The sequence below is a fragment of the Gallus gallus genome, chromosome 17, assembly GCF_016699485.2.
Source record: "Gallus gallus isolate bGalGal1 chromosome 17, bGalGal1.mat.broiler.GRCg7b, whole genome shotgun sequence".
In the NCBI taxonomy this organism is placed as follows: Eukaryota; Metazoa; Chordata; class Aves; order Galliformes; family Phasianidae; genus Gallus; species Gallus gallus.
Window position 1 is genome coordinate 1,113,045 of NC_052548.1, and position 26,632 is coordinate 1,139,676.

The window sequence follows — 26,632 nt, forward strand, 5'->3', positions numbered from 1 at the left end:
TATGGGATGACACAGGGGGCAACTTGGCAGCAGGGCACAACTTGGCACAAGTTTCTGTGCCTGGGCTGCCCTGGGCAGGCAGGCATGGAAAATAATCTGCTCATCCCCAGGGATTTCCCCCACCATCCCCACCTCTTTCAAGCGATGTTCCTTCTCTGTCACAATATGCTGGATCATCATGGCCACTGAGTAGACCCAGGAGATCACCATGCACAGGGGCATCATATGCTCAATGACGAAGAGAAAGCTGGTGGAGTATAAGAAGAGAAGAGAGAACTGGAGCCTGGGAAAACCCTGAGGACAGGCCACCAGGAAGCAGAGGGTCTCTCCTGCCACCCAGGGACTACTCAGCAGATCCTCAGTGACCTGCAAGGGCTACTGCTCCCATCTCCATTCAGTACCTGAGGAAACTGAGACACGGGAAGGGAAAATGTTTCTCAGAGTTCCTCTAATGAGAAACACCTGTGCAGGCCCTCAGGTTCCAGCAGCCAGGCCTGCAGCACTGTGCAGACTATCGCAGTGTCCTTCCTACCCTGGTGTGGGCAAGGCTCCTAGCACCTTCCTGACCTTAGTGCTTTATTTAGATCACTGTGTTCAATAACCACTGACAGACCTATTTACCACACTTCTCTTTGTTCTTCCTGAGTATTGCAACCTCTGAGGTGACCTGCAGCCACGAGTTCCTCATTTGAACTATGAACTGGGGGAAAAAATCCTTCTCCATTTGCTTGGCTTGGGAGTTCAAGATACAGCATAACTGGTTGCCCATCATTCCCAAGGCATTCACCAGACTTTCTCAGGCCCCCCAGACTTGACTCTGTTTCCCAGAAGTGTCCTGGCCAATTCAGACTGGCTGATGGGAAGAGGGAAGGTCATGCCCCTGCCCTTCCTTGCCCAGAGAAATGTTACTCACTCATCCCGGGTGTAACATGGATATGGGAACATCTGCACATAGTTGCCAGGTTCCACCACATCATGGCCAACAAATGTGTTGATGAGGGCACGCTCCATCATGTCTGGGGAGGAGGGGAGGCCAGGCTGAGCGGACAGCACAGGTAGGGGCTGAGGGGCACAGGCAGCTGGTCAGGCAGCCGATACTCACCCTGGATCCAGACAAAGCCATAGAGGAAATAGAAGCGGCCACCAGTGTTGGGACCAGGCCGCCAGTATGCCCGCCGGATCTCGTTGGTCTTTTCTGTGAAGCTGGAATTCTGCCGGATCTTATACATGACATGTGGGGGCAGTGAGCCGTCCTTGTTGGTCTGGAAGATCACGCCTGTGGGCAGCAGAGAGAAAGAGAGCCTGCTGGCACCGGCCAGCCTGCAGTGATGGGCAGGGACACAGTGGGGGTCAAGATCCAGGGCTCAACATGTCTCTGCCCAGAGCAAGACAAGGGCTACGATGGCTGAGGATGCCCTGGTATGGGATGTGGGGCCATTGTGACTGCAGGCACCCACGGTGAGCCAGGACAGTGGCCAGGATCAAGGCACAGCACAGAGGGACAGGTAATTGGAGAGAGCTGGCATGCTTGAGCCATTTATTCACCCAACACACAAACTGAGGCAGCCAACATCCCAGAGCCAGTGGCCCCACGCCTGGGGCACAGCTTTGGACGTGGTTTCAGGGACCCCTGTATAGGAGCTGGTTCCCAGGGACATACTGGCAAAGACCGTGACATTGTCCTGGTAGGCCTGGTTCAGCGTATAGTTGACGATGCTCTCCTCATCTGGGAAGCCCTTGAAGATGTCCACACTGACCTGGAGGGACAGGAAGGCCAGTGAGACCCCACTGCCCCTCATAGGGGACCCCACACCTGCGCTATGGCACGTGCCATCACAAATGCCTGCACAAGCTCCTCAACCCAAAAGGATGGGCATCTGCCATTAAAATCTCCCCCTCAAGCTCCTGGCCACCATCCTCTCCAGTTCTCCCAACCTGTAGCCTGGTCTGGCTGTACTCTGCAGACCCTCTCGACTCTGTAGAGTACAGCCAGGGGTGACAGGTGCTGCTCCAAGCGCCTGTGTGCCCACAGACAGGTGCAGCCTCACCTTGGCCATGAAGTGGACCCAGCCGCAGGCAGCATTATCAATGGTGTCCAGCTGCTGGAGCAGGACGCTGGCGTTGGGCAGGGAGAAGTTGCCACTGAGAAAGCTGTGCAGAAGGTCATTGTCGGAGATGTTCAGGATCTCTGGGTGCTTGTGGAGGTCAGTGGTGAACTGGAACAGGGCGGAAGAGATGGGAGAGGGAGGTTGGAGTACCCCCTGCTATTCAGTGCTGCCCCCAATATGGACACAGATGGGACCAACATTTCTCAGTGCCCCTTCTGGGGATGGCAGGACAGCACCCAGTCTGCACAGGGAGACAGCCCGGTCCTTGCCAAAGCAGGCTGGTCACCCAGGAGCACCTCACATATAGAAGCAGAGGGTACCTGAGGGCACAACATCCCCTTTCTGCCCCTGGGAAAAGCTGAGGCAGGCTCAGTCCCAGCATTACCCTACCTGCTGCAGCCAGTGGATGCGTCTCTGCAGTCTGCCCTCCTCCAGGTAGGCCCGGATCTCAGGGGAGATGTTCAGCCACACCTTGGCATAGTGGGTGACGTTGCCCACGAAGGCAAAGGTCTCATTGGCCTGTGGGAGGGAGGTGATGCAGCGGGATGAGGCAGGGCTACCCACTGCCCAGGCCGCTGCTGCAGCGCACCCAGCAGCCATGAGGTCCGTGCCCACTCCACAGGCACTGGCTGGCAGCTGCCAGCCTCCTCCTGCTCAGCCCTACCATCACACAGTGCCCGTCTCACTAAGCCCATCCGGCAGGGCTGGCACACAGGGATGGACGGGCACCCGGCCTCTGCGCCCTCACCTTCAGGATGACCTTGTCCACTTCAGTACCCACAGGCGCGTACAGGATTTTGGGGTTGCTGGTCATAAGATGCACAAGGAGGCCCAGGTTTCGCTGCTCCTTGCTGGTGAAGCCCAGAGAGCTCATGTTGCCCTGCTTCAGCGCCTCGGGTTCAATGGTCCTGTGAACACAGCCCAGGCTACAAACCCCACACCAGCCCCACACCCCTCACTGAGGGCAGTCCCTGCCCAGGGCTCCCCCAGAACTTCCCCCAGCCATGGCACAAGGACACGGTGAAGCACCAACTCCTGCACGCTGTGAGGAGCACCTGGCCTAGGCCGTCCCTTGGTCCCATTCTCCTCCCAGGCCTCCTACCGGTTGTTGCCACAGAGGATGGGCTGCAGCCCAGCCCAGAGCTGCACAAAGGCTGAGAACTGCCCCTGGGGGTTGTCACCGTCCGCTGGGTCCCCCCCGGCACCCTCCTCCTCCGTCGTGGTATTGCTGGCAGTGGCGTTCGTGCTGGCCCAGCCGGTGCTGTTGGCTGTGGGCGGTGGAGCCTTGGTGGCACAGGCCCCCCTGGGCAGCAGCCTGGCCAGCGCTGAGAGGATGTCCATGTCACGGAGAACCTTCTCCATCTCCACGAGGTCCTCCAGGAGGGTGCGGAGCTGGTGCTGGGCTGCTGTGCTGTTCACCTCATCCAGCTGCAGCTGTGAGGACAAGCAGACAAGGGATTACATGTGGCCAGGGCACTGAAGTGGCCCTGCTTGCCTGCTGCCAAGGGGAGGGGGCCAATGGAACCCCAAGTGATGTCATGTCCCCTTTCTTGGTTACAAGGTTGGAGCTGTGTCCAGGACTCATCACGGCACATCTGCAGCAATCAGGCAGCAGGAATATGGCCAAATTCTGGCAAGGTCTTGCTGGGGGACAAGTGAGACATCCATCAGACAAGGATGGATGAGGAGGGGGACCGCAGAGACAGCCTTGAGGAGTGCACAGCTCACTGATGGCACTGCCATTCTCAGGGAACCCTGGGTAGGCCCTGTAGGGACAAGCCGGGAGGACGCTGGGGACACCACGTCCAACAGACAGTGCCAGATTAGGTGCCGGGAAGGGGTCATCGGCTGCAGTGCCCCCGGAGCCAGGAGGCCACTCCCAGCAGGCCACGGGCCTGGGCAGTCCCCGCAGGCTAAGGGGGGGCCAAGGCACGTACTGAAGTACGTCTCAGAAACCTGGGCTGGCCAAGGATCCCCGCACAACCCCTGGCGGTTGGAGAAAAGCAGTTTGGAACAGCCCTGGCCCACCGCCCACCCCCCATGCCCTGCGGCCACAGATGCCAGGCCCGGCCTGCGCTCACCCTGCTGACAATCTTGGGGGTGTCCATCTGGTCCCGCAGCTCGGCAGCCAGCTGAGCAAAGCGCTCCTTGCGGGCTGCCTGGCTGCCATTGCACACCAGTACGCGGTACGCCTGCAGCAGCGGCTGCTGGCTGGGAGCCACACGCAGGAGGCGGCGCAGCGTCCCCGAGCTCTGCTCACACGTCAGCTGCTCCAGAACCGGTGCAGTGAAGAGGACGCGCTGTAGACAGGGGAGCGTGGCTGAGCTGTCTGGGGGGGTGGGAGCACCACGGCTGTGCCCACCCCACAGAGTGTGGCTCGCTGCAGCTGGCTGCTCACCTCCATCTCAGCAACAAAGGCCTGGGGATTGTAAGAGCCAGCGGGGGCTGCGGCGGCACTGGTAAGGCCCAGGGCCTGGGACAGCAGGCGGAGCAGCGCCGGCCGCTGCAAGGCTGCAGAGGGGTCGCGCAGGGCCCTGTGGACCAGCCCCTCCCGCAGGCTCTTCCAGCCACTGGGGAGGCTCTTCTGCAAGAGGACCAACGGGGGTAGATGGGACTGCAGGGGTTCCCCGGGTGCATGGGAGCTCCCCAGTGCCCCCTCCACCCCAAGCACACGTGAATGCCCCCGCAGCACCCATGTCCACAGTGGGGATGATAGGAACATGCACAGCTGGGGGAGCACCATCCTTGGCATGTCACGGGACTCTCTCCTCTCTCCCCACAGCCAAGGGCACCTGGGGCCACAGAGGGTAATGATTTCCTCCTCCTTTCCTGGCAGTGCCATCACCCTTTGCGGCAGGAAATCAAGGCACGGGCATAAGCCTGCCTTGAGGGATCGGTGTCAGCACCAGGATGGAACCCCGGTGGCCCTACTGCCACTCTGGCCACCTGACGGTGTCCCTACTCAGACAGATAACTTCAGACAACCCTGCATGCAGAGCAGAGGGGATATGGAGGATGATCTTGGCTCTGCCACATCCCCACACGCTCCTCACCTCCAGCTGTGCCATCTCACCGCGTCCAAACCGATCCCACAGGTCTCGCTCATGGGTGTCATCAGGTGCCAAAGGAGAGGCCCCAAATAGCAGGCGGTACACCTGTACCAACGACAGGAACAGGACTGCTGAGTGTGCTGACAGCAGAGGGACCCCACTGCCAGCAGTGCCCCAGCATTGGGTGTATGGGACTACAGGGCAGAACAGTGGGACTCCCTCAGGTCTGGCATCCAGGGTTCAGTCTGGGCCAGGATACGCCCACCAGCTGCTGCAGCACTGAGCTCAGCAAACCCCACAGAGTCACCCACCTCCCGCAGGTCAACGCTGGAGCCCAGGAGCAGCTCAGCTGTGCCATTGGGAAGGGATAGGTTCTGTGTGAGGAAGTGGTGCAGTTCCCCCCGGTCCTTAGCTGCCCACCCCAGTGTGAAACCAGATCCTGTCAAGGAGCAAAGCGGGGGGGTGAGAGCAGCCCATGAGTGGCCAGGACGTGGCCCAGCCCCACAGAGGGACATCTCAGAGCCAGCTCTGCCACAAGGGCCTGTGGCTGGGCACTGCCATGTCGCTGGGTGTCCACTGAAGGGACCCCCCTACTGACCTGCCCGGCTGCTGAAGTGGGTCTCCATGGAGCTGGGCTCGCTGCTGCTGAGAGCCTCCAGGCGCCGGCGCAGGGATTCTAGCTCCTCCTCCAGGCCTGGGTGCTCTGGATCAAACAAGTTGCTCTGCTCCACCACCTCGCTGAGGTGCTCCAGGAGCTGTGTCACCCTGCAGGGAGCAGAGTACCGTGCAGCATCAGGTGTGGGGCACACGCAGCCTGGGGGGTCGAGTCCCTCAGGTGCACCGTGCAGCGGCACGTCTACCCGTGCATGTGCCAGGGATGCAGGGGAAAGAGCCAGCAATCCTAGGTGTCCCCAGGGCCACCTCCTTCCTCCTCCCAAAATGCTGCCACTGCACATGTAGGGAAATGAATGGGCTAAGGTGTCCCCCGCCCCCTGGGGACATGGCACTCTGCACCCAAATGCTTCTGAGAATGTGCACTGCTGCAACTTCTGGTGCAGAATGCGGTCGGATGTCACCAATGTGAGAACGGGTAGACCGTGCACAGGCACGCATTTGAACGCGCATGTGCATGTGTGTACATGTGCACGTAGGGGACCAAGAAGAGCATGGCAAGGTAGGACTCACGTGGAGTTGGAGTACTGCAGGAAGCCAAACTCATCGCGCTGGCCGTCGGGACACAGGGACTGCATGACAGGCAGGATCCCGGCCGAGGTGAGCGGGGCCGCCGTGTAGAAAGCTGGAGCCAGTAAGAGTGTAGAAGAGGCAAGGGAAGGCAGGGGCAGGAAGGAGGAAAGGCAAGGGCAGGCAGGGGCCACCAGGGAGACAGACACTCAGTTCAGAAAGAAGCACACACTGCATCTGGCGAGGCCCAGGGGGAGGCTGGGCAGCCAGGCTCAGAAGTCTGCAGCCTACTGAGGCAGTCCCACCAGCAGCTCCCTGGGGCTGGGAGCAGCTCCTGCCCGCCACCAGGGCCACCCAGCTCCCCCCCAGCAGCCCGTGCCTGCTCCCCTCTGGGTGGCAGTGGCCACCAGGCCCCAGGACAATGCTGACTTCTGATGCTTGCCCACTGGGGTGCTGCCAACCTCCCCCGGCCTCTCAGCTGCTCTTGTTAGTAACCTCAGAGACACCGCTGCATTTCCAGAGGAAGAGAAGGAGGAAGAATACAACAGGAAAGAATTGGCCCCCAGAACTTCCCAGGACCCCCAGGCCCTCGAGACCCATCCTCCTCCCCACCCGGCTGCCTCGATGTGCGGCTGCTGGAGGTGAGAAATGGAGACACGGTAAGGAGGGAGATGGAGAAAGCAAGGAGCAGCAAGGAGACAGCAAATGCCCACCCTGGCCAGGGCTGAGCCCTTACCAGCCACAGCCTTCCCCAGTCCTTCCCAGGCAGAGGAAGCCCGGCAGCCCCTCCTGAGGGGGACCCAAGGTGGTCTCTGGGCAGCACTTGGCAGGGATGGGGGTTCTGCAAGAGGGGCAAGCCCCAGCCCCAGCCCCAGTTAGAGGCAGGTCAGCGCACAGTCAAGACAGGAGGGCTGGTGAAGATGGGCTTGTGTGAACAGACAGGGCCAGTTCAGGGCAAACGGGGACAGGCAGAGCATGGAGCCACAGGCTGGATAGGCCCCATGCTGGCAGCCATGCCACAGAGAGATGACAAGAGCATCACTCAGGTGGCATCTCACTGTCCTTCTGGCTCCTATAGAGAGTGCCATGTCCAGCTCCATCCCGGAGCTCAGAGGCTGGGACAGGAACCTGGTGGCAGGGGACTATAGCTGCCTGGAGCCTGGCTGCTTCGGGGGTGAGCACAGGCACAGCTGGGCAACCACAAGCTGCATCGCAGTCTGCAGGCAGCAGGGTTTGCCCCAGGAGAGATGGGGGAGAGACAGCCTGGGAAGCCCTGTACAGCTCAACCTGCCTGGGTCACAGCTGCCAGTGGCCCCAAGCACCCTCTGAACCCAGCCTCAGTCTGGGCCAGTAACAAAAACCCACTGCAGGCAGCAACAGAGGGGCCCTGGGCACAACAGCTCAAGCTCATCTTCACCAGCCAGGGAGGAAAGCGACAGGTTACAGAGGTGCTGATTAGACCACAGTGAGCTGATCCCAATCAGGCTGTATCCCCAAAACTCCTGGCTGGCAAAGGCAGGGGAGGGGGAGAGGCACCCACCCGTCCAACCAACTTACACACTGGAGCATGCAGTAGAGGCATGGAGGGCAGGCAGGCGGGGATGATGGTGGGAAAGAAAAAGAAAACATGAGAGAAAAGAAAGAAAAAACAAACCAAAAAACACAACACAGTGCACGTCAGCAGCAGGGCAGGAACCAAAGCAGCACCCATCACTGCCCTCCACTGGGCTTTCCCTCGTTGGCACGTGCTGAAACAAAGGCTCAGGCTTCGTCATGCAGGAACACAGCCGCCAGCTCCTGGCACCTCCATCCGGCCCCGCTGTGCCCCCCGGGTGGACAACTCCGGGCATCTTGCTGCCACACTGTCCTCCTCCTGGTGGCACGGCCCCACAACCTCCAGCTGCACACCTCCAGGGCACTTTGAGCTCCTGCCCCATCCATTGCTGGCTTTGCCCCAGCCCGGCAAGCCTCCAAGCCTCCGCAGCCATGTTCAGGGCTACACACAGAGCACAGCCCCTGCCCCTCCCCAGAATCCCCCCAGCTGCTCCCTAGGAGCTCTGGGCACTGCAGCTGTCCTGGCACCACCCAGCTCCACCACCCCTCTGCCTGGCTGGTCCCAGGGGAGCCCGCCCTGGTTGGGAATGCCTCTGGCTCTCTAACCCCATCATTCTGGTATGCCGCCCCTCCTCTATACTACCCCCCAAAAGGCTCCAAGGGATCCCTGCCAGCTGTCAGCATCCTTCTCAGCCCCAGGTTGTCCCAGGGGGCTGGAACAGCTCCCCAGTGTTCCCGTCCTTCCCCCAGGTGTGGATGCCCTGGGCACCACCTGCTCACACGCACCTTCCTTCACGGGGATGGTCGGCTTCTTCTGCCTCAGCCCCAGGAGGATGAAGAAGAGCACCAGCGGGATGAAGATCTCAAAGGCCAGCACCCACTGCAGATGACACAAAGCAGGTGGACTGTGATGCTCGTGGCCAGGACCCCCTCGCCAGGGAGGAGCATGGGCATCACCAGGATGGAGGTCCTGGGGGCACCCCCTGCTTGTGCCCCAGTGCAGCACAGCACTATGCCCACGTCCTGCACCACAGCTCTGCCAGAGACGAACGGGGCCACACACACCTGCACTTCTCCAACTGCCCGCTCTTCCTGCCAGGGGCACCACAGGGTAGGAACACATTGGGCTGGCGAGCCCCTGGTAGATGGGTGCCAGGGCACCAGCACAAACCCTGATGGGCCATCACAACTGGGAAGACAGCTCAGTGCCTACGAAGAGCCACAGACACCTTCCTGGCAGTACCAGCCAGCAGCTGGCATGACCCGGCATCCTCATGTTCCTGCTGGGTCTCCATGGATGACCTGGTGTGTCCAAAGCATCCCTGCCCCATGACAACTCTACCCATGGCCAGCTGGGCCCCAGGGAGCCCCCAGCCCTGTGCCAGTGGCAGGGCCAAGGCAGGCAGCAGGCCTCGATGCTGTTGGGGTGAGGAGGCACCCAGTCAGGAGCTGCAACCACATCCAGGTGTGACTGGGACAGTGCGGGGGGTCCCCTCTGTGCCCTCCCGGAAGGCAACAGCTGGACAGGATTTCCACCAGCAGCATATGGTGAATCACAGCAAATCCCCAGGAATCCCTGACCCCAATAGCACAAGTGGCCCAGGCTGGGCTCTGTGCCCAGAGGCCCTAGGGAAGGGCACCAACACCTTCAGCTGTCTGCAGTTGCAGGCACAGCTACTGCTGGTTTGGACCAGGAGTGTCGAGACCACACCACAGTCCCACTGTTGCCTTGCACAGCAAGCAGAACAGGAAACACCACATCGGGAAACACCTCAGGAAACTGAGGCACAGCGTGAGGTGAGCCAATCTCCACCTGCTCCAGGGCCAGACCAGACCCAGGTGACCTAAGCAGAGAGGGCAACCTCACATCATGACTTAGGGCTGAGGTCAGATATGCTGGAAAGCAGCAAAGCCCCTCCACGCTCAGTCCTGGTGCTGCCTGGCCACGCTGGCTGGGTCACAGGGCACCTGGGCTGGGTTGCCCCTGCTCTCTTGGCCTCATCCCCGTGTGTGGCCATGGGTACTTCCATGGGTGCTGCCCACCACATTCCCAGCCCACCCTGGGAAGCCTCTCCACCGCCCACTCCATGTTGGGAACGAGATCTGGGAGAAAGAAGATAATGGAGGAACAAGGTGTGGAGGGGATGGGAATGGAAGATGCCCCAGGAAGGAGGCCAGGCTGCCCGGGAGCGGCGCCAGGGATGGGGGATCCCTGTTTGTGCAGCACCCCTGGTCCCACGCACCCGTCCTGCTGTCACCATCCCTGTGCTGGAGGCTGGCAGGGGACATCCCAACGTGCCCTGCCCACGGTCCAGCTGCCATGGGCTGCCTGCACCCCTCCCTGCCTGCTGCCTGTTTACCAGGCACACAATGGCATCTCTGTGTGCAGATGGGTGTGGGTCTGTCCCTGCGCTGCCCCCGCAGCAGCCTGCACTAGGACCGTACCAGGCAGGGCTCCTTTGGAGACTGTTTGGTCCTTGTTGGCAAAAGGAAGGGCCTGTTTGTTGTTGTGTGTTTTAAAGCAGGTCATTGACCTCCTGCTCAGCTCCTTCCCTGGATCAAACCAGAAATGGGGCTGGGCAGGAAAACCCTCCCTCATGCCTGTCCCAGCATCAGGCACTCACTCAGGGGGCTGACAGGAGGGCACCATCCCAGCACAGCCTCAGCCTGCCACTGGTGGTCACCACCTACGGGCATGGGACACTGGGGGGCAGAGGGAGAGTGTATCGTATTGGGACTGTCCAGGGAAGGGTACCAGGGCAAGGGTTTGCCTGACCTCTAACCAGGGGAGCAGGGAGGCAGCAATGCCCTGCTGCCCAACTTCTAAGGCTGAAGAAAACGTTTTGATGGCACCAAGCTTTAATCACAGCATTGCCAAATGCCTGCTTACTGCAAACACGGTATTACAGCTGACATCAAGATGCAGTCCTTGCGAGCAGGGTATTGCAGAGCTCAGCACCCCAGGGCAGCGCTCAGAGCTGGGCAAACCCACAGCCCCTGAGAGGGGGTGGTGACCCACAGGGATGCTGCCTGGCACTGCCGCGTCTCCCCGGCACCAGCTGCAAACAGAGAGGGGGCAAAGAGCACCCTGCGTCAGTGCAGGGCCCAGCCCAGTGATCCCTGGTCAGGGCTGACGTCAGCTCCCACCCAGTGCTGGGACAGCTTCTGGGAGCTTGTGGCAGGAGCAGGATGCCAGAGTCTGATGCCTGAGCATCGCATCCTTTTTCTAGGGGCATTGAGGCCATCCTACTCGGTCACTCACAGAAGGACTTTTCAGAACAATTCCCCTGTGCAGTGGGATGATTCCCAGCCCTTCAGTGAGGAACAGAGAAGGAGACAAGCTGCAGTGCCCAGAGCCTCACCTTCTGTCCACCACTCCTCCAGGAGTCCCATGCAGCCAGCCCTTTCAAATAAGATGCCAAGTAACATCCAACAGTGCCCCTCCATCGCTGGCACTTCAAAGCCAGTAACTCTTGTGGCAGCTGCCTTCCTGTCCCAACCACATTTGTGCAGAAAGCAGCTAAAAAAGGCTGCCAAAAACCCTCAGCTTTACCCTCAGTGTCCAGGGTAACTTGAGTTCACCTGTTCATTGTATACCCCACGTAGGTTTAATTAACTATTGAGAGTTATCTGAGAGCCCATCCCTCAACAAGATGCACGCAGCTCTGCTCCCCATCCCAGTAGTGGAGGCACTTCTCCAGCTGCACTGCCCGGGGCTGCTGAACCACCCCCTGCCCTGCAGAACGGTGCCTGCACTCCGCTCTGCCCCATGGCCATGCAGTTCACTGCGCACCCATCACAGCACATCTCCTGCTTTGAATTCTGCCCTGGGAAGAATAAAACCACAGTCACCACAGACTGGGCTTCAAGCACAAAGCAAACCTCCCCCTGGGGAGGCCTGGGAAACAGAGGGTCCCAGAAGGTGACACGTGGCACAGAAGGTCAGGTGCCTCTCCGAGCCACCCTGCGCAAGGCTGGCACCTGTCACTGCTGCACCACAGGTGGACAAGCCAAGCCTTTGCCAAGGGGAGAGCCTGAGGAGAAGCCTGCCCTGAAAGCACTATCTTGGGCACAGGCTGGCATGTCTGAGTGCCATTGATGATGGTGACTTCCCCACAGCCACCAGCAGCTCAGTGGCAGAGCAAGGGACCGGCCCCAGCCCTCCTGAGCTCTGCCAAGCATGAGGCATCTGTCTGAGAGAGAAACCCTCCCCCATCCCGTGCCCTGCTGCCCCAGAGCCTGTGGCCCAGATGTCACCAGGAAGGAGCAGGCCCTGTACTTCGAGGCACACGCAGCAGGGCAGTGCTGCACGCCAGCTGCCGGCAGGGCACAGCCACTGGTACCATGCTGCCTCCATGAGAGGGGTGGGAGCCCAGCTGCTCCCCGCCGTGCAGCCAGGGATGGGTCCCATTCTCAGCCCCGTCCTGCTCCAACACCCTGTTGGGGCCACTCGCCTCCACGTGGCATCACAGGGTCAGCGCAGGGCACTCAGGGCTGGCAGCACTCTGTGAGATGTCTGCCTCTACATGGGGCCCGGACCCAGGCAGGGCATCTCAGCCAGGCGCAGGCTGCAGGCACTTGCAGGGCTGCCGAGGCTGGGTTTTGGCACAGGGCCTAAGGCTGCCCCAGCCAGCCAGCACCGGGCAGCTCTGCTCAGTGCTGCACTCTTGCACTGCCAGCTGAGCAGGGAGGCTGCAGAGGCACAGGGATACCCAAAGGGTGCATGTATCCTCAGACCGTAAAGCCACCAGGCTTAGTGCCTGGGTACAGGGCAGCATGGCGGGGCAGCTACTGATAGTCGAGCGCGCCGTAGCAGCCCCGCGGGCCGGGCTGTAGCACATGGGGACCAGGCAGCCCCCAGCTGTGCGGGGCAGGGAGAGGGATGACTCAGCCGAAGGAGCTCGCCCTCAGCCACGCGCAGGGCTTCCCAGGCAGACACCTGCCCGCAGCACGGCCTCACCCTGCCCACCCACACAGCTCTGCGGGTATCGGGATGGTTAAAGAGGCCGGCAGGATCGGCCTGCACAGCGTTCGGGAGGGAAGAGGAGCGAGCATCACCAGACTGAGAGCAGCAGTTCGCTACCCTCCCCCAGCCTCTAAAAATAACCGTCTCCCCGCACCCATCCCCGGCCAGCCCTGCACGCGCGCCGGGCCGCGGGGACCTCCGGGCCGTGGGAGTGGGAAGGGCTGTCCGCCGGCATCGCGCCTCCCGCACACACGGAGCCCGACGCCCCCTCCTCCCATCACGCCCTCCCCTGCATGCTGCAGGCCGACGAGGCCACGGAAGGGTTAATCCGGTTCCCAGACCCCGGCGCATTGCGCGCACCGCAATGGGTGGATGGACAGACGGACGTCCGGCAGCGCGGTGCCGGTGCCCCCCCGGGGGCGGGTAGCGGGGAGCCGGCACCTCCCCGGGGAGCTGAGCAGGGCCCGAGGGGACCTGCAGAGCCCCGCGTCCCTCCGCCTGGTGCGCGCGGAGCCCAGCGGGCGGGGAAGCCGCAGCCCCGACCCACGTACGGTTTGGAATCCTATTTATAGCGCGCAGATAGCGAGCGCTCGGGAAGGCTCTCAGCCCCGAGACGCGGCCTCGAGGCGCAGCCCGAGAGCGCCCAGCGCAGCCGGCACGGGCCGGGGGGGGGGGGGGCAGAGACTGCGCACGGTGGGACCCGGGGAGGGCCGAGGAGCCAACTGTTGCTGCTGAGCCGCGTTTCCGGGCTGCGGGGTGCGAGGGGCGAGCCTCGGCTGCTCCGTTCGTACGCGGATGGCATCCGCGCTCCTTTCTCCCCGGCCCCCGGGGCGAGCAGACGTCGCTAGATGTCCGCATCCAGCGCTCCATGAATTATTCATCCCCTGAGCCCGGCCAAGAAGAAGAGAAGGCACCCCGAGGCGTCAAAGGGAGCGGCGAACCCGGGACGGCCCTGCCCGCCGCACGGCCGCCAGCGATGCGCAGCGCCCCGCGGCACCGGGAGGAGATCCTCCGCCGGCGACGGGCCGCGCTCATCCCGCGCATCGCCCCGCACAGCGCCGCAGCCCCGAGCCGGCCCGGCGGGCGGATCCGCGGGGAGACCCTTCGGGCCGGGGGCCGCGGTTCACCGCGCGCCGCTCCCGCATCGGGCCCCGCCGCGCCGCACGGCCCCCGGATCGTCGGCGCTCACCGGGCTGCGCCGCTTCAGCGTCACGTTCTTCCAGAGCAGGAGATGGAGCTGGTGCAAGAACCCCATGGCCGCGCCGGCCCCACCGCGGGGACAGCCCCGCTCCGCTCCGCTCGGCGCCGCGCTTCAGCCACCTCCCACCGCCATACCCGGCGCGGGCCGCCGCCTTTGTCCGCAGCAGGCTCGGCTCGGCTCGGCGGGGCTGGCAGCAGGCGGCCGTCCCCGCCGTCCCCGGCCCGGCCCTGCGCAGCACCGCCCCCGACCTGCGGCTGCCGCCCCTTAAAGGCACCGCCGGGACTCCGCTGCGGTGGCCGCGGGGCGCGGGGCAGAGTCGCACGGTGACGCACCTCGCGGCCGCGCTGCGGGATGCACCGCCCCGGTGCTCTCGTCCGCCCCGGAGGCGTGCGGGGCACCGGCAGCCTCTGCTCTTCTCTTCATCAGGGAGCGCAGTTACAGCACGGTTGGGTTGGAGGGACCTTAAAGCCCCCAACCCCACCCCTGCCGTGGGCTGGCTGCCTCCCAGCTCGGGCTGCCAAGGGCCCGTCCGCAGCCTTGGGCACCTTCAGGGGTGGGCACCCGCAGCTCTGGGCAGCAGTGGCGGTGGATCCGTGGCACCGCAGACCCTGCTGAGCCCGTGGCAGTTATGGCGCACATCCTCACCCCGAGAAGTGTCCAGGGCAGTGCTCTTGCTTGTTGTAGCCCGGAGGACCGGTTATGGGGAGAATTACATGAACCCGTCTCTTCCTGGTGGTTGCTTTTGTAACACAGCAGTGACCCTTTTTCCTCCTGGATGTGGCACACAGTGCCACAGACCCACTGTGCCCACCCCCTGTGGCAAGGCTCGTCAGGGGGACCACACTGGGAAAGAGCCTTTGGGGGTGCCCCCTCTGTTGCTTGTGTTCGCAGAAGAGCAGAGGCAGTTCCAGGGGCCAGGGCTGTGGCCCTCAGCTGCACTGCTCCCACTGCATACCCCTGCTCCCCTTCCTCTCTTGCCATATCTCCTACCATCCTGACCCCACGCTGCTGCCAGGGCCAAGGGCAGCACAGTGAGTGCCTTGCCTGCCCGCCTCCGAGTTGTGTTGCTAAGGGCAATGGTGTTGCAGGCTTTGCTCTGGAGCAGCTGCCTGGGCACCACAAAAGCTTCCCTTGTCCTGCCATGAAGTGCCATTATTCAAAAAACTTCTGGGTGAAACCTTGCATGGCATCTCTGCCAGGCAATTGCCACCTCCCGGGGCTGGTGTGCAGTGGCTGAGGACAAGGGACACCCGTGCAGCATTCCTCCTGCTCCAAAACCCTGGCGGTGTTTGCTCTCAGCAGCACAGGGGGAAGCGGGGCCACAGCACTGCTCTCTGTGCAGCCTGTGATAGAAACGCCGAAGCCACCTGTGTTGGGCAGGGAGTGCTGCCAGCGGTGCTCAGGTTGGGGCGGCCTCAGGTGTGCAGTGCCAGGTATCTGGGCTGGCAATTAGGGAGGAGAAGAAACACAGAAAGGAGGGGTAACAAAGGTAACAGGAAACAGGGCACCAGTCTGAGGGAGAAAAACACCCAACCCCGGTGCTGCAGTTGGCATCAGAGGTCTCTGAGAGCTGCACTGAAACCACAGAGCCCTGCTATGCCGTGCCCAGCCTGGTGCCAGCTGCTGCCTGCAGTGCCCTCTGGTGCTCCATCAGCACTGTGGGTCCAGAGGGCAGTGCCACCAGCCCAGGGCTGGAAAGGAACAGGGGTACAATGGGGGCATTCCACAGAGCTGTTCGAACATCCCGAGGATCCCCATGGAGTGGTTTAGGGGCACAGTGCATGGTGGGACCTCACTCCCCTCCTCTATGCACGCTGTGCAGTGAAAGTGACAGCCTGCACAGGAGAGCACCGTGTGCCCTGGAGCTGTCCTCTCTGCCTCTCCCTCAGTTTCCCCCCCTCTTCACCCTGCATGGGAAGGTGATGCCCAGACAGTGATGCCTGTGAAGACACAACCAGGTGGAAAGATGTATGAGAACAATGGCATGGATGGACCTGGGCACAGGAGCAGCTCTGTGCAGTGCTGTGGGGGCATACACGTGCCCGCTTCCCCTTTTGGCCACAGGTGCCATGCCTGGCAGCAGAGAGGAGCTGCTGGTGCCACTTTAGCTGACAGTTTCAAGATGAGTCACTGTAAGGCAAAATCAGGCTGGCATCCTGTTTTCAACCCAGCTGTGGGGTGGCACACTGGGTTGGCCGAGGGCAGGGCCGCACCCATCTCAGCACAGGCACAGACCCAGCGTGCACACCTGGGCTCCTTCCCAGCGCTCACCAGGTGGGCATCGGCCGCAGCCTAACCGGGGCCTGGGTGGTCCCACTGGCAGTGCCAGGCTGAGGCGCTGGGCTCCTTTGTGCCCCTCTCAGCTCTGCAGTGGGCTGAAGCAAACACAGAGGCAGCAGCAGGTTTCAGTCCAAGCTCAATGAGCATCTTGCTGTTCTCTCAGACCAGGCTGAGTGTGTCTCTCTGCTGTCACCTCCTCAGTGTCACCCTATGTCCCCTCCCTGTCCCCTGGTACCCCTCTGCTGTGGGGTGGGGGTAGAAGGCATGCAAGGGGTGGGAGAGCTGGAGACCGTAGACTGTAGGCATGGAGCTCATCCCTGTCTGCATGTGAGGGCACCCCTGGTGCAGGGACATGGGGACACTGTGTAAACCCCAAACCAGGGGCAGGTACAAGGAAAAAACACAGCTAATCGGGGGTCTGGCTAGCAGCAGGGATAGGAAAGGTGCTCAACAGAAGGGAGGTATTCTTTGTTCTTAGTTCCAAAGCTGACTCATCAGAAACCACTTCGGAGAATGGAAACCTTACAAAGGGTCAAATGCCTCTTCTGCAAGGAGCCCCCAGAACCACGGCCATGCCAAGGAGCCGAGGGGAAGCAGGAGGGCGTGAGGCAGGACACCCGGGCACAGGGAGCTGTGAGCATCCGCCGGGCTGCCAGCACACTGCATGGGGTAGCAGGATCCCATCTGGCACAGGCACACATCTGGCCATGGGCATGCACCCATCCAAACATCACCGCCCATTCTGCATAGGGGAAGTGCTCAGAGGGTTCTGACACCAGGAAGGATTTGCTGAGAGGCAGTTGCACAGCAAAACCACAGAAAAGAGGAAGCCTTTGAGTACTTCAGGCCAGAGCCAGCAGCTGCCCGCAGCTCCCACACGGCCGTCACCCTTCCTGGCTGTGCTGCACCGCGCTGTGCCACGGTCCCTTTCACGGTAAGTCTATGGGCTGAGCCCACGCACCAGCACTGCTGTGCATCAGGGCTGGGGCTGAGCAGCGCATCGGCTCCTGGCACTGCCAGCCTGGCAACGGTTCCCCAGAGCGTCCCTCCAAAGCGGGGCAGTGTCCCCACTGCAGGGACAGGTGGGTGGGGGGCCACGGCCTGCACACAGTGCGGGGAGCATGCAGAGCTTTCCCAGCCTTCCCCTCTGCGGATGATGATTTTTTTTCTGAAGCCTAAACTTAGCTCATGTATTTTAGCATGATAGACCAAGAAGGCCAAAGCAGGGAAGGGATTTTCAAGAACAAAGCTGCAGCAGCTCAGCTGAGAAAGCAGAGCAACCTCTTCCACAGCCCTCTGAAATCAGAGGGACCAGCACCCCTGGCTGGCAGTGGGTCAGAGGCATCCAGTGGGCTTTTGGGCGTTACTCAGAAAGGAAATGGTCTTTGTGCTGAATGCAGTGGGCAGCCTGCAGGCTCCGAGCCCTGCCAGGAATGTGGCTGCAGCACAAGCAGAAGTGCAGGCTGTCAGCGGCGGGGGAGCAGAACTGGGGAGCTGTGCCCTGCAGCCTGCCCCGTGGCCCTGCCACCCAGCATTGACCTGACATGGCAAAAACAGGCAGACCTGCCATGCAGCCCCTGGGGCTGACACTCTTGGGGGTTTTGAGCATTCCCCTCGACACTCTGCACCCACTCCTGCCCTGTGCCCATGGGCTGAGCCCTGCTCACTGCAGCCCTACAGAGCTGAAGGGCCCTCTTCCTGCAGCACCCACTGCCCTGCAGGCTGGGGATCTGGGACACGCTGGAAATAAAGGATGGGCATTGATGGGCACATCAAGCTCTCAGCCTGGACAGCTTGTGGTCTGGGGAGACACCCTGAGGCCAGCGCTGCCTTTGCTGCACTAGGGTGTGGAGTGAGGGGGACAAGGTTTGAGCAGGACTCTGCTCTCTGGCCTTGAGATTTGGGACTTGCCAGTTGCTCCCAGGAACACCTCGAGGGCAAATCTGCCTGTGTACTCACAGCTGGGGCCTCGCCATAGAGTATGGGCATTTCCTGCAGCTCCCTGCCCACAGCAGTGGGGCAGGACCCAGAGCAGCCCCTCGCCCCTGGTAGATATCTCATCCTGCAGCCCCCAGGAAGAACACCACACTCCTCTTGGGCTCTGCTGCAGCAAACCTGGCTGCATCCCAAGCTCAGCTCCCCCCAGGCAAAGCGAGAAGTGTGGAGTGGGACTGTGTCCGTTCATCAGATGGGGAAACTGAGGCGGGGGGAAAGTGGCAAGGCAAGCATGCCTTGTGTGTCATTGAGAGTGGTGCTCATCAGCTCCGACCAGAGGACAGGTGGCTGCTGTTCTATGTGTCCTTTGGCAGCAGCACCGCTTGCTCCCGAGATGGGGACACTGGGGGGGTATGTGGGGGTGATGTAAGCAACAGTGCTGGGGGTGACGGGGACAGGATGACTCCTGTCTCTTCATGCCCTGCCAGGTAGCCTTGGGCACAGCCTTTTGATCTTTTGCATGTGGGATTTTTCCCCGGTGTGGGTGCTGTGGGCACACAGGGGTCAGGGTCACCGGGTTCCCAATGCTGTGCTTGAACCCCATAGGGTCTGGGTGGAGGAAGCACAAAGAAGTCCTCCTCCAACCTCACCAACCCCATGTCTCCCCTCTGCCCCGTGCCCCACAGCTGGGTGGCTGAGCTGACGGCCCTCCTGGGCCTCTTCTCTGTCCAGGGAGCCGCCAGCAGACCCCAGGCACCATGTCCCGGGAGCTGCCGCTGCTGCGCTGGTTGTGGGGCCGGCCCAGTGTGAAGGCAGTGGTAACTGCGGGGCTGTTGGTCACCGTGCTCTGGAACCTGAAGTGCTTCATCCGCTCATCCAACAGCTCTGATGAAGCCCTCAAGCACACAAAGGTGCTGACAGTCCTGGTGTGGGAGTGGCCGTCGAGGCAGGTCCCAGACCTAAGCGGGGATGTCTGTCGCGAGCAGTACGGCATTGCGGGCTGCCGGCTCAGCACAGAGCGGCGGCTCCTGAGCCAGGCTGACGTGGTGGTGTTCCTTCACACCACTCTCCCGCGGGGCCGGGACAGGCTGCCCCGAGACAGACCGCACGGGCAGGGCTGGGTCTGGGTGTCCCTGGAGTCCCCCACCAACACGAGAGCGTTAGCAGGATGGAACCAGACCTTCAACTGGGTGATGACCTACAGAAGGGACTCGGACATCTTCATGCCCTATGGCAAGCTTGTGCCCAACCGGTCAGCCACTGTGAGCATCCCCACAAAGACCAACTTGGTGTCCTGGGTTATTAGCAACTATCACAGGACTCAGAAAAGAGCTGAAGTCTACAAGAACCTGTCCAGGTATCTCCACGTGAATATCTATGGGAAAGCAGCCAAGAAGCCACTTTGCAAGGACTGCCTTTTGCCCACAACATCCAAGTCCAAGTTCTACCTGGCCTTTGAGAACTCCATCCACCAGGACTACATCACCGAGAAGCTCTGGAGGAACTCTCTGCTGGCTGGCACTGTGCCAGTGGTGCTGGGCCCCCCCCGGGCCAACTACGAGCAGTTCATCCCCGCAGACTCATTCATTCACGTCGATGACTTCAGTTCCCTGGCAGATTTGGCCACCTTCCTGAAGACCATGAACTCCAGCCGCTACCAGCAGTTCTTCGCGTGGCAGAAGAGGTACAGCGTGAAGCTCTACGCAGATTGGAAGGAGCGCATCTGCACCATCTGTGCCACGTACCCCCGCCTGCCCCAGGGCCGCCTCTATCCCGACCTGCAGAGCTGGTTCAACTCCTAGCACAGGGCTGGCACTGCCGGATACATCCGGGGTGCATTTGGGTGGCAGAGAGCAGTCCTGGAGAACAGGATGTCAGGCAGTGAGGATGTGGGACTTCTCCTCCTGGCCGCCCTGTTGCCACTCTGTGACCCTGAGCAACACCGCGTGACAGAACTTCCTGCACACCACAACCACCCCCGTACTGACCTACCTCACTGTGGTGCTGCTGCAACCACAGGGTGCTTTGGAAATAAACAGCACAAATTTCCTGAGGCTCTGCCCATCTCTTGGGGCCTGGGCAGGGCTGAGGGCAGGCAGGGGCTCTAGGAGCCCTCAAACAGGGCTCCCCAACCTCCCTTTCCCCCTATGCCCTGCAGTTGCTCTGTGCTCCCCCCGCTATCTGAGCAGTGAGTACACAGTGGCAAAGGCTCCACACCGGCATTTCTAGCCTGGTGGGTGAGCCAACCCCTCCTGTACCTCGAGGCAAGAAGCCACATCCTGCTGGGGGCCCAGCACCCTGCAGCCAGGGAGGGGACTTCGTTATTGTGCCCCAAATTCTGCACTAGCACAGCCCTGCAGCACCAATTTCCCCCACCCCGCTCTTACCGCAGGTGTCACCGTGCCAGCAGGACATCAGATGCTCTCAAGATTCAATCACAGCCTGCTCAGTGCAAGGCAACTCAGAGCAGAATGGCTGTGGTTTCTCACTCCCCTGCTGGCATGCAGTGACAGGAAGCTGCTGAGATGGTGCTGTCCTGAGCTGTACAGAAAGCTCTGAGCAAACCCTGCCCTGCTGGCACCCTTGGCACCACCAGCCCCCTGCACACCCTGCACCCTGGGCACCCTGCATCGCACACACCCTGCATCACACACACCCTGCACCACAGACACCCTGCACCACAGACACCCTGCATCACTTCCACCATCTGCTGTGCACACCCAGCACTGTGGGCGCTCTGTGCTTTGGAGCACCCAGCCCACTCGGCACTGCCTGACCCTGTGCCTGCACCAAGCCTGCTCCACGGGCACCCTGCACCCTGGGCAGCCCCCCAGGCACATGGAGCGGAAGCACCTGTCTGGGTCCAGCAGCAGATGTTGAGGCTGGGTGATGGGATGACAGGGCTGGGATTATGCTGCTCTGTCCCTGCCTCACTCCGTGCATCCCCCGGCCCTCACCATGCATTCCCTCAGTTCTTTACCCACGAGGGTGAGCCAACAGGGTGCTGCCCAGTGGGGCTGGCATGCAGACTGGACTTCCATCCCTTCCCTTTTCGGGATCCCCAGATGCCCCACTCAGTAGTCCACACCAACTCTGCTGAACAGCACAAAGGAGCAAGGGTATAGACCAGCTCCAAAGGGCAAAGAGCATTGTTTGCTGGCACCAGCTGAACTAAATAAGGGGCTTTTCAGAGTAGATTTCACTGGAGCTCTGGTCATTTCATTGCTTGAGGTGTCAGCCCCTAGCAGTGTCCTGCTCCTGGTTTGGGCACCACTTGCACACCAGCACCGACGTCCCTCACCAGGCTGAGCTTCCACCTTTCCTAAGAGCAGCTACAGAAAAAACAGCAGCCCTGTATGTGTGGAAAGTGACCCCCCGCCCACCCAAACACACACATATTGCTTAACACGTCTGCTTTTGCAGAGCAGAAAAAGCTAGGCTGTGTTCTCCCACTGACCTAACCCAGCCCTGGAGCCGTGCATGGGTTAGTGGTCCTTCGGCACAGAGCCAGACCCAGGGCAAGGCAGCCCCAGGGCCAGCACACAGCGACCCAAGCAGCCTGGGGCAGCATGAAGTGGCAGCTCTGCTGCAATCTGGGGTGCTGCTGTTCAGCAGAGCTCCTGCCAGGACACAAACATCAGCCCACCCACACCCCGCACAGCTGGACTGGCCTGGCACAGGGTGCAAGGCAGGCAAAGAAAGGAAGGGGCTGACTAGCTCTCATGCCCCCAGAAACTGAGATTTATTTAAATGCCAGAGGGAATATGATTAAGGAAAAAAAATAAATCATCAACTACAGCAGGCTCAAAGGCACGGGGTGCTAGCAGCATGGACAGGATGGTGTCAGCCCCACTGGCTCCATGGTGACACTGTGGGCTCACGGCCCTCCCTGCCCCCTACTCTGCCCACAGCGGGTGCAGCACAACCCCTCTCCTGTGCTGTGGGCAGGGGGGATGGGGGCTGCCGGGCTCCCCCAGCACCACCACGGCCCTTGGCTCCCCCCGGCTGCCCGGACAGGCGCAGAACCTGCAGGAGACCCCCACCCCGCAGCACCCCATCCCTGCTCTACACGGCAGGGAGGGGGCAGCTGGGAAACTAGCCTTCACTACAAAGATTTTTTCACTTTTTAAAAACTAGAAATACAATCAAGACCATTAAAAAAACCCACCAAAAACATAAACAACAAATCCCCCTCCCCCCAACCCCTAAAACAATTTAAGAAATGCTTTTTTTTGGTTCTCGCAGGAGAGCGGCTCGGCTGGGGCCTGGCACAGGCGGCTCCCCCTGGCCCCAGGCAGGTAACGGGAAGGGGGGGCCCAGGAGGGGCTGACCCCACACAGGGCTGCTGCTGGGACAGCGCTCACATGGCCGGGAAGGCGGGGGGGGGGGGGGTGATGCCTCTGGATGGGCGCACCGCTGCCTGCCACCCCGCTGCTGTTCAGTGGCTGCTGTTGTTCATGGAGATCCCGGGCTGCAGAGGCGGGGGGAACATCTCGGCCTTGTGGAAAGGTGGCATGTAGACGGGGGGGGAAGGCGCCAGGCTGTAGCCCTGGGATGTCACTGGGATGGGCAGACCAGGGGGCACCAGGGACTGGTTCATGTCGTACATCACCCCCTCCGACTCGTTGCCAAAGGGCAGCAGCAGCCGCTTGCCTTTCTGACGCCGGTTGCAGAACCAGACCCGGACAACCTGCGAGGGAGGGGGGAAGGGGGAGGGGCAAGGATGAGCGGCACTGCGCAGTGTGAGCGCCTGGGGGGGCACCGAGCGCAGCCACCTTCCCACCTCCCACCACCAAACCAGCCCCATGGGGTGCTCTGGAGCTGAAGCTGTTTGGGACCCCCCCGCCCTCCCAGCCCTGCCAAACCTACGTCTTTGTCCAGGTTGAGGTCCTCAGCGATCTGGGAGATCTCCTGGGGACTGGGCTTCACACATTTGCGGAAGAAGCTCTCCAGCGTTCCCTTCACGTTGGTCTCGATGCTGGTCCTGCGTTTTCTCTTCCGGGCTTGGGCCAGCACTTGCTCTGCATTGCACATCTGGAAGTAAGAGACACCACACTTGGTCACAGGGTGGCCCAGAGCTGTCCGTATCCCTCCGCCCCCCGCCACTGTCCCCCACCTGCAGACGCAGGGGAGACAGATGCATTTTCTGCCCTATACCTCCTGCATGTTGTCCGTGTTCTCTGCCTCATTGAGCCAACGCTGCAGCAGTGGCTTCAGCTTGCACATGTTCTTAAAGCTGAGCTGGAGAGCTTCGAAGCGGCAGATGGTGGTCTGGCTGAACATCTTCCCTGCGTGAGGAGGTGGCACATCATGCACAGCTCCCCCCGAACCCACGGGCCCCGAGCTGTGCCCCCCGGGAGCAGCACTGAGCCCGCAGCCCCCAGGAGCCTCATCCCGGTTCGGTTCCAGCATGGTGCTCTTCCAGCTGAGTCACCGGGTTCCCCTCTTACCATAGAGCGTGCCCAGAGCCAGCCCCACGTCAGCCTGAGTGAAGCCCAGCATGATGCGCTTGTGCTTGAGGTCCTTGGCAAACTGCTCCAGCTCCTCTGAGGTTGGCGCATCCTGGCAGAGGCAGAGGCAGACACGCGGTGAATGGCTCGAGATACCGCGGGTGACAACAGCCGCGCGGTTCGCGTGGTTCCCCCAGCCAGGATCCGCACTTCGGGGCAGCCGCTCACTCGAGCGCATCGGCTTCCTGCCACCGCTACGGCCCCAAGTGCTGCCGCGGGCATTTCGCAATCCTTTAAGCCATTTACACATTCGCAGCAGGTTTTTGGCTTTTACATGCATGCCTCCTGCCGGCAAGCGTCAGCCTCAGCCGCTCGCGTTCGCCGACCCCCGGGAGCCCGGCGTATCCGACTCCTTCCACAGGGGTCGGGAGCCCCACCGCGCCGCACCCGCTCACACAAAACCGGCCGGCCCAAGCAGAGAAAACACGCAGAAACTTTGAAACGACCGCCATCCCCGCCGCTGCTGACCCCGGAGCGTATCTGCCTGGGATGAACGCTTCTACGCGATGCCGAGAAAAGACTTCAAACCAATACCCCCAAAACACAACCGCCGGTCAACCACCCGTGGGTGTCGCGCGTGCCGCTGTCCGGCCCCAATGCGATGCTCGGAGGCGGAGCTCAGAGCGCGGTCCGACGGGACCCACCGTCCGCCGGGGCTGAGAGCTCCGAAGACGTCCGAAGATCTCCCTCCCTCCCCGGCAGAGAAATGCCCCGCTACGCTGCGGGCACAGCGGACGAAGGGCCCCTCGGGGCCTTCGCAGAGTACGGGAACGGGGCCGAGCGAAGGACTCGCACCGCAGTCCCGCGGCGTGCAGCCGGGGATGTCTCCGCACGGCCACCCGGGGCCTTTACAGTTCTCTTTTCCTCTGAACGTTAAAAACCACAGAAGTACTGCACACCGCAAAGGCGCACGTGCGCACGCCTCGATGTCGGAGGCAACCGCGCTGTGCGAGGGAACGCCGCCGGGGCGAGGAAGCGCCGCCCGAGCCGCAGCCACGGGGCCCCGACGGCCGGGAAAGCCGGGAGCAGCCCGACCCCATCGCGGGCAGCGCTCACCTCGGCCCCGCGGAGGGTCGGACGGCCGCGGCGGGACCGACGCGCGACGCTCTCGGGGTCGGGCACTGTCGGCGGGACCGAATCAGCCGTCGGGGGGAGCGGCGGCCGAGTCCCGGCGGGGTCGGCGGCGCGGGGCTGGGGGGGCGCGGGGCTCGGGGCGGGGGAGAGCTCACCTCGTCTCCGCTGTCGCTGGAGTGGCCGCCCTCGCTGGCCGCGCCGCTGGAGCTGCCGCTGCTGCCCAGGTTGGCGAGGCCGCCGGAGCTCGGCTGCAGGGCGGCGGGGCACAGCGCGTGGCCGGGCGCGGCGGGGAAGGCGGCGGCCGCGGGGCCGGGAAAGGGCGGGCCGGGCACAGCGGTGGCGGCGGGGGGCGCGGGCCCGGGCCAGGGCGGCGCGGCCCACGCGGGGCCGCAGCAGGGCGTGGCGGGCGGCGCGGCGCGGGGCTCGGGGGAGCCCTGGCGACACGGCCGGGCCGGGCGCGCCTCCGCCTTGGCGGGCGGCACCGCGGGAGGGGGCAGCCAGGCGCGGGCCGTCGCGGCGTCGCGGGCGCCGTCGGGCTCGGAGGCGAAGGGGAAGAAGAGCTGCTGCGCGGCCGCGCCGTCGTAGCCTCCGCGCGGGAAGGGCGGGCCGCCGTCGGGCAATAGGCCGAATGGGGCGGCCGGCAGCCCCCCGTCCGGGCTGAACATGGTGGCCGCGGCCTAGGGCTCCATGCGGCGCCGACGGGGCTGCGGCTCGTTCCGGCCGCCGCGCTCAAGCCGGGCGCGGAGCGCCGAGAGCTGCCTCCATGCTACCGCGCCGCCGGGGCCACTGAGCGCCGCGGGGCCGGGCCGGGCCGGGCCGGACCGTATGGAAATGGGCCCCCGCCCCATTGGCCCCGGCGGCGCGGCCCCGCCGGTGGGTCGGGCGTGAACTTGATCCCCTTTCTCTGGGGGGTGGGGGGTCGGGTTCGCGTCGCGCTGCCCCCGGGGCCGTTGGGCGAAGGAAGGGGGGGCGCCGTCCTGCCCGCCAGCGGAGGTCTGCACGCAGCATCTCCCGCCCGGGGCGGCGACGGGGCATTGCACGGGGATGGCACGGGCGCACGGGAGCCGCCCCGACGCCTGGGAACAGTGGTGCCGTCTGTGTCTGCACGGCCTTAGCGCTCTGCTCCGTCCGCCCACCGGCGCGGCCCCGGGACGGCGCACAGTGTCCCGCACGGCGCTCCCCGGGCACGGCCCGGCCCCGCAGCGCTGCGCTCCTCTCCCTCTCCCCGCAGAGGAGTGCTGCGGTGCGCGGGCCGTACTGCTGTGCTGTCCTCCAGCCGCACCGGTCGGCCCTGCGATGGAGCGCGCTTGAGATTTGCTCTCGAGAGCTCTCCTGTCGCGCTGCCCCGGCACAGTGCAGCTGTCAGGCCGCGGGTCGCAGCGTTTCCCCTTTCATTCCCTCCTCTCCAGCGCTGCTCGGGGCCGGCACTCTGATCCGCGGCCAGGAGCGGGCCGGGGCGTTGGACCGCACCTTCTCCTGTTTATTAACCCGGATTACCGGGAGCCGCTGTTTGGCCTCTGCAGTCTCACACCTGAGATATGCCAAGGAGATAGGCTCGGCAGGACGGCACTGCTGCTGCTTCCGCAGCCGTCGCTGTGCGCCGCGGTGTAGCGGGAGGGGTGAGCGGAGGAGTGAAACTGCCCCTTGTATTGGCGGTCATATAGGGGAAAAGTGGTGGGGCGAGGGAGGCTGAGGCCTCCTCCGTCGTCCTGCTGCCCTCGGTGGGCCTTCACCCCGACCCCGTGGCTCCGAGGAGGGAGGGCAGCCCCAGC

The 26,632-nt window shown here is 62.7% G+C and overlaps 3 protein-coding genes across 8 annotated transcripts in view; 1 reads left to right on the forward strand and 2 right to left on the reverse strand.

The window, feature by feature from the left end:
* Nucleotides 1–14,241, reverse strand: part of ABCA2 (ATP binding cassette subfamily A member 2) — a 33,193-nt gene extending 18,952 nt beyond the window's left edge. For 2 of the 5 annotated variants that reach the window (XM_015279610.4, XM_015279607.4), the window contains exons 1-17: nt 14,050–14,241; nt 8,681–8,774; nt 7,898–7,900; nt 6,344–6,455; nt 5,757–5,923; nt 5,470–5,597; nt 5,162–5,263; nt 4,507–4,692; nt 4,190–4,408; nt 3,211–3,542; nt 2,857–3,016; nt 2,499–2,627; nt 2,049–2,216; nt 1,661–1,757; nt 1,103–1,276; nt 914–1,016; nt 133–247 (exon numbers count right to left, since the gene is read on the reverse strand). In XM_015279610.4, coding sequence (XP_015135096.2) covers nt 133–247; nt 914–1,016; nt 1,103–1,276; nt 1,661–1,757; nt 2,049–2,216; nt 2,499–2,627; nt 2,857–3,016; nt 3,211–3,542; nt 4,190–4,408; nt 4,507–4,692; nt 5,162–5,263; nt 5,470–5,597; nt 5,757–5,923; nt 6,344–6,455; nt 7,898–7,900; nt 8,681–8,774; nt 14,050–14,115 — 2,355 coding nt within the window. In that variant the 5' untranslated portion in view covers nt 14,116–14,241. The remainder of the gene's footprint in view (nt 1–132; nt 248–913; nt 1,017–1,102; nt 1,277–1,660; nt 1,758–2,048; nt 2,217–2,498; nt 2,628–2,856; nt 3,017–3,210; nt 3,543–4,189; nt 4,409–4,506; nt 4,693–5,161; nt 5,264–5,469; nt 5,598–5,756; nt 5,924–6,343; nt 6,456–7,897; nt 7,901–8,680; nt 8,775–14,049) is intronic. The other 3 variants (XM_015279609.4, XM_015279611.4, XM_015279612.4) reach the window with 3 other exon arrangements.
* A 2,935-nt stretch (nt 14,242–17,176) lies between these two features.
* FUT7 (fucosyltransferase 7) lies at nt 17,177–20,329 on the forward strand. 2 transcript variants are annotated; one of them, XM_025141318.3, is made up of 2 exons: nt 17,177–17,275; nt 18,963–20,329. In XM_025141318.3, exon 2 carries the CDS (start codon nt 19,035–19,037, stop codon nt 20,076–20,078), a length of 1,044 nt encoding a protein of 347 aa, XP_024997086.1. In that variant the 5' UTR covers nt 17,177–17,275; nt 18,963–19,034; the 3' UTR covers nt 20,079–20,329. The 2 variants fall into 2 exon arrangements, with proteins under 2 accessions (XP_024997086.1, XP_015135100.1); XM_015279614.4 differs by having other exon boundaries at nt 19,009–20,329.
* Nucleotides 20,330–21,999: 1,670 nt separating this feature from the next.
* Pou5f3 (POU domain class 5 transcription factor 3) lies at nt 22,000–25,648 on the reverse strand. The gene is made up of 5 exons (NM_001309372.2): nt 25,016–25,648; nt 23,727–23,838; nt 23,434–23,564; nt 23,146–23,310; nt 22,000–22,966 (listed from the first exon to the last, which is right to left on the reverse strand). The coding sequence occupies exons 1-5, from the start codon at nt 25,523–25,525 to the stop codon at nt 22,715–22,717; spliced, it is 1,170 nt and encodes a 389-aa protein (NP_001296301.2). The 5' UTR covers nt 25,526–25,648; the 3' UTR covers nt 22,000–22,714.
* Nucleotides 25,649–26,632: the final 984 nt, after the last annotated feature.